The following is a 9,889-nucleotide window of genomic DNA, read 5'->3' as shown; positions in this document are numbered from 1 at the left end:
ACACATCCAGCAGGTTCACCTCCAAGATCGTCTGAGACCAGCCACTCAGACAGCTGCTGAAACAATTGGTTTGCATAACCAAACAATTTCTGCACAAACTGTCAGAAACCGTCTCAGGGAAGCTCAACTGCATGCTCGTCGTCCTCATCGGGGTCTTGACCTGACTCCAGCTCGTTGCCGTAACAGACTTGAGTGGGCAAATGCTCACATTCGATGGCTTCTGGCACGTTGGAGAGGTGTTCTCTTCACGGATGAATCTCGGTTTACATTGTTCAGGGCAGATGGCAGACAGCGTGTGTGGCGTCGTGTGGGTGAGCGCTTTGCTGATGTCAATGTTGTGGATCGAGTGGCCCATGGTGGTGGTGGGGTTATGGTATGGGCAGGCATCTGTTATGGACGAAGAACACAGGTGCATTTTATTGATGGCATTTTGAATGCACAGAGATACCGTGATGAGATCCTGAGGCCCATTGTTGTGCCATACATCCATGAACATCACCTCATGTTTCAGCAAGATAATGCACGGCCCCATGTTGCAAGGATCTGTACACAATTCTTGGAAGCTGAAAATGTCCCAGTTCTTGCATGGCCAGCATACTCACCGGACATGTCACCCATTGAGCATGTTTGGGATGTGCTTGACCGGCGTATACGACAGCGTGTACCAGTTCCCACTAATATCCAGCAACTTCGCACAGCCATTGAAGAGGAGTGGACCAACATTCCACAGGCCACAATTGACAATCTGATAAACTCTATGCGAAGAAGATGTGTTGCACTGCATGAGGCAAATGGTGGTCACACCAGATACTGACTCCCCTGAGTCCCCAGACCCCCAATAAAGCAAAAAAATTCACATTTCAGGGTGGCCTTTTATTGTGGACAGTCTAAGGCACACCTGTGCACTAATCATGATGTCAGATCAGCATCTTGATGTGGCACACCTGTGAGGTGGGATGGATTATCTCAGCAAAGCAGAAGTGCTCACTATCACACATTTAGACTGATTTGGGAACAATGTTTGAGAGAAATGGTAATATTGTGTATCTGGAATGAATTTTAGATCTTTAAGTCCATCTCATGAAAAATGGGAGCAAAAACAAAAGTGTTGCGTTTATATTTTTGTTGAGTGTATATTATAGCATTATTATAGAAAGCTATTTTTTGTGAATTTAGGAGAAATCTACAGGTGCCGGTAATCAAAGTGTAATATAATAAACACATGAACTTATATTTTGGGATGTTTTAATATAGAAACAAAAACGCCCAAACTCAAATCTGATAGGTGCTATTTTGTACGACCTCAGAAACCTCCGACATTATATAGGCTAAAATATGTTTTACTACTTTATACAGAAAAAAATAGCCCAAATCAAACCTGTCAACAGAAATGTCCTGGGAAAATAATAAAACAGAACTATCTGCTCGGTATGTGAGGGTAAAATGACCATTTGAGCATTCAAATTATCATCAAACAAGGCCTCTTTGTTCTGATAGCACATTAGCACTAAGGTCATATTGCTTCATGGGCGTCACATGGACAAAGGATGATCCTGACACTAATGTGAGATAAACACTTTGATGGGAAGCATCTCCCAGTCACATTTCCTCTTTTCTGCATCACCAGAGGGAAGAAGCACGTGGCTCTTATGCCACAGTACAGCCAACCATTTATCAGCATCCGGCATCAGTTCTGCTTTGGTTCTGGCGTATTTCCAGACCGGGATTGTTTAGTGTTCTCTACAACTGCGGGTGACAGCAGATGTGGAGGAGCAGCAGGTGTTTTCTGCTGTTTATCATCGAGCACATGAGGGAACAGGGTGTCACCGATGGACCCCGATGATGTAAAGCAGCTTCAACAGGTTTCCTCCTTTCATGTCAACATATCCAACAAGAAATAATCCCCTTTTCTTTTTTTTTTTGCTGATTGTTAGCCGAGGTCAGTGAGGCTATTCTCATTTGTACAGCATGTGAATGTACACCTGTTCACACAGACGGTAAATAGCAGCCTCATTGGTTGTCCATTTATACATTTAATTAGGTAGGTTTGGTCAGAGCGGAGAGGATCGAGCGGAGCGCTCCTTCCGTTTTTCACAGTTTCATTCAATTAATGTGTGTTGTTCCCAGAGTCTGGAGGATACTCTGACACCACTCTCTGCAATGTGTTTGTCTAAACCACCGCATTGCTTGTTTAAGCTTAACTGCAGTAAATTGGAGCCTTAGATTGTGTTTATTGTTTCAGGAGAGAAGCTCTCAGCCAGGTCTACTTCCTGAGACCCAGATTGTTTTTCCGCCTGCAGGCTAAAACTCTCTGATTCTTTGTGTGTCTGGCATTAGCTATTTGACACATTACCAAGATCCAGAGGCTTTTTGGACACTTTAACTTCTTATTTTTTGCATAACCTTGACCAGAGTGTTAAACTTTCATTTATTTGTCTATTAACTTTAGAGAAGTCGGTTCTTCTTGGGGCCATTTGTCTGTGCTAATGGGGGTCATGGTGTGATCTTATCAAACCATAGCAGGGAAAAAAGAGACTGTGAGAAACTTGGTGCTCGTGTTATTAACTTCCGCTTTATGTTGACAACATGTGCTGACATGTCAAAGGTCACATTTGCCGTGAAATGATAGCATAGACGTTAATTTACAGCATTATAATATATAATCAACACACTTGTTTTCCTGAAGTTCTCAGTTATCAACGCTCAATTTCAGCCCACACCAAGACATTTACAGATATGAAAAGCGATACAACAGCGACTATATATCCACGTATTTAATTCTACATGACAAAATAAACAGAACACAAAGTAAAGTGCATGAGTTAAAGAACAAAAGAGTTCAAATAAATTAAAATACCTTGTTTAATAGGCCACTTACAGATCAAACTCTACCTTTAACAAAATATCATTATACTGTACAATCTTGAGGGGCGTGATTCCCAGCATTCATCCACACGAACAAGCTTGTCTAAAATTAACAGCAACAAGAGAAACAAGAAAGGCAAGAATGTAAATCGCGACATGAAGCAACAACCTGGAGCCGATTTAATAAGAAGGAAAAGGCATGCGGACTGTGTGCTTCAAAGCTGATGGAAATAAGACATCAAGCTCACTTGGGTTCAAAAGTTCAGTCTATTATATATATTGTGGCACAGCAACGGAAGCTGTCAACTGACTAACATTAAGACATTCAAAAAGGGGAAATTCTGTCACAAGAAAGGAAATGCAGCAGAACAGGATCACAAAAATTCAAACAATCAAATGAGTGAGAATAATCAACAGAATAACTGTCCCTACAGACACAAAACAAGTCCTGACTTTGGATGGATCTGGATGTTAGTGCTGTAATCCTGGAAGGCGTTGGGATCAAGAAATACTTCTTTAGTGCGGCTAATCCCTTTAGAGTTGTGATTCAGCAACTAGAACTTTCTCCTAGAGAAGAATATTTTTATTACAAACAATATTTTACACACACTGACCATCCAGAACGCAGTATTTCTCAAGCTGACAGGTGTGTTTAAATAACTAACCCTAATACATCACATTCAGAAACATCTGTCCACTGATCCGAACCACATTTTCTGTAGCTGAATGTTTAGTGTTAATAACTATGGAAACAACCTTTTTTATCATTTGAGATGACACGTGTGTATTCACAGGCTGAGGAACAAAAACATTGGTGATCACCACATAATAATACTGCACTGTACTTTTGTCATGGAATTAGTACATGTCCTTCACTGTACAACAAAGAGCTTTTCTTTTTAAGGCAAATCAATCCATATAATGGCAGCACAGCGGTTACTCACAAGGATCACATTCAATACTGATTTACCATACTGACCGCAAGCGTGTGACTCAATTATTCTAAATGTCTGGCCCCATTTACTTTACAATAAAAGGTCTCTCCACATTGATTGAGTGAAGCAGCTGAAATTAAAGAAAGGCTAGCTTTTCCATCACTGGCACCTGAGTCACGAAGAAATCATCTCTGTTAGAACGTCAAAGAATGACAAAATCGGAGACGGTCAGCACTTGAGGTAGCTGTGTGCTGGAACAGAGGACGGCAGGATGCTCACAGCTCTTCAGTGTTCTCTTTCTTTCTCGCTTCACGTGTCTGACTTCAGAAGAATAGTCATTTATTATTCCTAGGTCCATTTTTCAGAGGTTTAAAAGTTCACTTTGGGAGAAGTCACTCAGTAGACAATCTGATTCTGAAATGAGAACTTTCTGCGTTCCCAGACTTAAGTCAGATGCATTTCTCCTCCTCTGTGTCAGTGCTCAATGACACCTGAAGTGCTGGGTCTTTGGTGATTTCCCTGATTACAGGTGTCCCGTCTCTACTAGGACCCTCGGTGCTTCCCTGTTCAAACGAATAAGAAGCCTTTCTGACCGATGAAGTTCGTGAACCGGAGAGTGTGTCTGCTTTATGGCAGGTTCCTTTGCACACTTCGCTTCCCTCGGGCAGGTAGAGGAAGGTCTGGGAGCTGCTGGTGAAGTCTCGCAGATCATGGGAGGCCAGGGAGTGCGAGTCCCGGTTGGAGATGGCCGAGGAGAGCTGATGAGTGTCTAAACAGTGGAAGTTCCCCTGTATCTGTTGCCTCCTTTCTCCCATCTTGCAAAATAGGCACTTGATTTTCTCAATGAGCTTGAGCAGAACCGCCTTGCGGAGCAGGATGTAGATCCAGGGGTCGAGAATGGGGTTGAAGGAGGCGAAGCGTATCGCTCGTAGATCAGGGTTTTTGTCCAACCTCAGCTCCACTGGAGTCTTGTACAGCTGGTTCAAAAACACCTGAGCCTGAAGGGGAAGAAAGAATACAGAGTAGAGGAAGAATGAAAAGCACACTTATAAAAGCATGGAGCACCAGAGCAACAAGAGCATGTTGTGATGCGTGATGTTATAAAATCCAAATAGAAATATGTTTGAACGTTTTCTCTAATCATCCATTTGGATTTGGAACAAATTCCAAACATAAGTACATTTCTGCGTAAAAGAGTCATACGTAAAACGAGAGAGTAGTAGCTTAAAGGGGTAAAGGAACCAGTTATTAATGACACAATTCAATTCAATTTTATCTTTGCTTTCCATTCATCCACATGGGTTTGTATGAAAATGCATGACCATTTTTTTGTCTACGAAAACCTTGTGCGTAAAAGATCTGTGCGCAAAGGGTGGTAATCGTCCACAGGGCGCAGAGAACTTACCACAAGTGGTATGGAGCAGATAAGCACCACTGCCGATGTGCCTATAAGCAGGATGACCATCTGGATCTCTGCGCCGGCCAGACGCCCGAAGCTTCGTCCTCTCCTCGGCGGCTCCGCGTTGCGCCCCAGGTCGGTCCCCAGCGACATCCTGCGCACGAAGCGCCGGTGCATCCGGATCAAAGCCACGCACACCAGAACGTTGCAGATGACAGTGGCGAGGATAAGAAGAGAGCTGAAACCCGCGTACGTGTAGGAGTAGGCGGCATCGCTGGTCTTGTTGCTCCTCCACTCCAAAAAGCACCACGTTTGCGGGTATTGTTTCTTCACCTGTCCGAAGCCGACGATCGGCAGCGCGCAGAAGAGCGCGTTGGAGATGTAGATAGCCAAGAGAGTCAAACCCGCCAGTTTTTGGTCCACGTAGTCGTTGTAGAAGTAGGCATGGTTTATAGCGATGTATCTCTCCACCGACATGGCACAGATGATACTGAGACCCGCCAGAGAGAAGAAAAGCAAGGTGAATCCAAAGTACTGGCACAGGGGGTCCTCTCCCGGCCACGAGCCTTTCACATAAGTGGCGATGGTGACCGGACTGGCCAGCAGCGTGCCCAGGAGGTCCGTGACCGCCAGTCCACACACCAGCGTGTAAAACGTGGTTTCTTTCTGTTCCTTGCGAGATTTACAAAGAACCACGATGGCGATGACGTTCCCAACCACCCCGAAAATGAACATAATAGACGGAATGGTCGGGACCATCGTCCTCCCTGTCATGGATTGATTATTCATTATGTCCTTCAAACGCAAGTTAGACAAACTTTTCTCAACGCCAGTATTTCCAGTCCAGACCAGGAAATGTATTTGCACTTAAAAGAAACGTGGACATTGTCAAAATCAGAAGAAAAAAAATTGCAATTTGCACCTGATCTTAAAACCTAAGTTAAACAAAAGTTCGTCCCCCTTCATAGCATCATGACTGCTGTCGTTACCGACGGCAAGGATCAGATCCTCAGTTATAGCTTTGCAAGACAGAAGCACATTACACTCACCAGCACAGAGATAAAGGTAGCCAGACACCCGTGACTTCATTGAAATGAGGCTGTGCCTTCAAGTTTCCTGCAGGGTTCAGTCCCTCCCCTCCACTTCACTTCGCAGCCCTCATCTCTGCTTCATGGAAGGCCTTGGACACATTGTGTAACATCACAACCTTTAGGTTAACCTAAACGCATAATAATCCTGCACAAACATGCTTTGTTCCCAAATTGGTAGTGTGTTAACATTATGTTTGAATCCATTAGTTAAGGCTTGTAGAGCAATAGTTTATATTTTCACAGCCCAAAGAGCAGAATAAACCTTAAGATAAGGTAGTATGAAGAAAGATATGTGCAACAAGCTTCAAAGCGTAAAACATAAAAAGAGAATGTAGGACATAATACAGTAAAATAAAATATAAAACACAAAAATACACCCCTAATACTCCAATTTTGTAACAGTCAAATACATAATTCAGTGAAAGGTTATAATGATTTCCTGACAATCAACTCATAGGCTACTGGAATTGAGTTGGGGAAAAGGACTCTTTGTTTGCTCCATAATTAAATAAAAATCAACAAAATGTTCCCGGACCGGTTCACCAAATGACATGCAAATATATTCACAAATCTGTCAACCATTCTGCTTAGTGTTTCTTGGAAAAATAAAGCTGAAGCTGTTGCAAGAACATTTTATCAGGCCATTAAAATTCAGACCTCTTAACACCTTTTGTTTTAATAATAAGTCCATGCAAATGACTACAACATAAGGGAAAATGCGCCCACCAGAGAAAACAAACACGCTGTCCTGCTGAGAGACAGTGATGACACCGGTTGTCTCTGACACAATGACAGGTTGTGAATTAAGCTGCAAAACAAAACGTTATTAGATTAGATGTCTCACTCTGTGTGACATGGACTCTTTATAATAAAATCCCTCTTTCTTCATCAGACATTTGGACCAGATTTCTTCAAAAGAAAGAAGTTGAGATCTGACACTTGTGTGTAAACCACAGACTGTATCTGTCGTGAGCTGTGATGTTAATTTGATCTTTTATCTTCAATCTTTCAAAAGTTTTCACAAAGTACGAATCACCAAGGAGTACTTATTGTGTATCCCTCACAGAACTGTAGAGACTTGGATTTTGGTTTGTCTGTAAATGCTGCATGAGTTAGTATTGGCTGCTATTTAGCTTCCTACCACAAGTGGCAGCACAACGCTGCAGGGCAGAGCCTCATCTGGTGGGTGAGTAAGGATCTTTCTTTCTTTTTAGCATGTCTTTATATGAATATTCAAAATAAGTTATTGTATTGTTCATATGACGACATTGTCAAACAAAGCGGCCTATTGAATGCCACTGTAATAACAGCTTGCACAGCCAATAGTACTTGGAAAACAGTAAACATGCAAGCAGATTAGCTCGTTAGCTTGGGGTCAAGTGACCCTCGCCTTGCAGGGAGTAGCGCTTAGTTGAAAGTCTCCATCCCCCTCGCTCAGTTGGATTAAAGGCCAACAAAACACCCACTGCCTTCAGTGCACAAGACGATAAAACCATATTTTATTTTATTCACAGGTATTTTTCACTCAAATTCATGTTTTTGTTGTTATCTGTTTTCCTTTTGATTACCATGACTGCGATATGCAGTATGACGTTTCTTGAAGAATAATTCCTTTGATCTACCTACGTCACCGTGCTCAGCTGGGCGGGGTTTAGCTGTACTGATGATGTCAGAGTGGTAGAGGGCCATCTGTGGTCTGTGGTCTGTGCGTGATGTCCCTAACCCTGAGCTGTCAGGCGCGTGAAGCAACAGCAGCATGGGTTTGTTGCCAAAGCAGTGGGACTTTCAACACATTGATAACTCAAATAAATACAGATCTGTATGGGTAAAAAACAATCCCACAACGCTTCAGGCTGTATCCTCCATGTCCAACTGTTTTCACGTTGAGGAATCAAGACCCTGAGCCCTGCCTGACGTCATCCAATCAGACTGACTGGGGAAAAAACATTTGTTGCTTTCTTTGTTGCCACTTTCTGGCATTTTTTTAAACATAGAAAAGGAGGAAACCCACTTTGACGGTGGGCGTATAGCCTTGGAAAAAATAATATTTTCGTAAGCATGCCATTCAAACAGTGTGTAACATAATTGGCTTTAACATGTCAAAAACAGCTGTTGCGTAATGAGTTTGCCTCCCTGTGCGTACGGATAAAATATGATTTCAGCCTCCTGTTGTGTTTTTCTGGATGTCAATGTCTGGTTTCAATCCTGACAGAATGTTCTATAAGTAGATTTGAGAGATTAGGGTTCACATGAATGTGCTTTTCCTGGATTTGTTTGGTGCCGTCAGATAACCTGCAGCGCGCTCGCACTGCAACGACCACCAACACCGCTCAATGAATACATTTTTCCGTGAATATAACTCAAGCCTGTGTTGTGGATAGACAATCGTACAGTCTGTGTGAGCATTTGTTTTTCTGGTAGACTTTGTGGTTTAAAGAAAGCAGAGGAAAAAAAACAACTTCCAAAACAGTGTTTCCTCCATGGCTTTAATTCATGTGCCAAACAATTACTACATTGTGTCTTGGAAAGGTTTTGTTGGCTCTGTAGACTCTTGTATCCTCAAAGTAGTGCCAATTGGTGGAAAACAATCCATCATTTTTTCTCTTGGCTGTCAGGGATTTTAATTTGTTTCTTACGACAAGACAGACGCCGAGGGAGAAACGCTAGAAATGCAATTACTGGTATGTGGCACACTGTATTTGCCACAGCATTTACCCTGAATGCAACAGTGCATCTTTGTTTTGGTTTAATGTTCGGGTTGAGCATATGATTCATCACCTGCGGTTTGCCACCAACCTTTTAGTTTAGAAAAAAAAAAAACGAACTGTGGAATCAAACATCTCCGTGGACGTGTACGGACAGATTCGGCAGCTGGTGGGATAAAGAAAACTGTCTTCCTTCCAGGTTTACTGGACACACCCACATATTTAATAACTGACAAAACCGACTCTGCTTGAGCATTATTTACATTTTTTCACTGAACTGACCTGTATTCATGCTGGTGATTTAAACTTTCACAACAATAAAAGCAGGCATGATATTCACCACGATTGAAAAACAGTCTCACCATAAAGTTATCGTCATTTTTGAAACATTTAAAAATATTGGCTTAAATTAGTGGTTATAATACACATTTGCTTTCTTGCAGAGAGTCAAATGAGAAGCTTGATATCACATGTCCATACAGTAAATTGTAGCTGCCTAGCTTCACTAAACATAAAGACTGGAAATGGGTTAAGAACTAGCCAAACTCTTTTTACAGGGAACTACATCCTCCTACCAGCAGTTCACAAACAAACATGTTGCCTCTTGTTTCTTTAATCTGTACAAAAAGCAAACTATTGGCAGGGAGCCGATGTAGACTTCAGTTACTGAAGTTACTGGTCTTGATGCTAAGCTAAGCTGCTGGCTCCAGTGACACATTGACGCGGAGTGCACTTTCAATATTAAGCTTTGCCAAAATGTCTAACTAGTAATTTAAATGTTGGGTTGTTTCCAAAAGCCGAAATGAAGTTGTATCTCAAGTTTCAAGCTGTTTTTCATGTTGCAGTGAAACAAATGAAATGCAAAAACACTTGTTCCCTCATTCATGAACTTAT

General features: G+C 42.2%; 1 protein-coding gene across 1 annotated transcript; it reads right to left on the bottom strand.

The window, feature by feature from the left end:
• Positions 1 to 2,756: 2,756 nt before the first annotated feature.
• On the bottom strand, positions 2,757 to 6,217 carry ptger4a (prostaglandin E receptor 4 (subtype EP4) a). The gene is made up of 2 exons (XM_084023890.1): positions 5,206 to 6,217; positions 2,757 to 4,798 (listed from the first exon to the last, which is right to left on the bottom strand). The coding sequence occupies exons 1-2, from the start codon at positions 5,986 to 5,988 to the stop codon at positions 4,250 to 4,252; spliced, it is 1,332 nt and encodes a 443-aa protein (XP_083880016.1). The 5' UTR covers positions 5,989 to 6,217; the 3' UTR covers positions 2,757 to 4,249.
• Between the last annotated feature and the right edge of the window lie 3,672 nt (positions 6,218 to 9,889).

The sequence above is a fragment of the Eutrigla gurnardus genome (genome assembly GCF_963514095.1).
Source record: "Eutrigla gurnardus genome assembly, chromosome: 13".
NCBI lineage: Eukaryota > Metazoa > Chordata > Actinopteri > Perciformes > Triglidae > Eutrigla > Eutrigla gurnardus.
The sequence above is the reverse complement of the archived record's forward strand: the minus strand, read 5'-3'. Positions and strand labels throughout refer to the sequence as shown.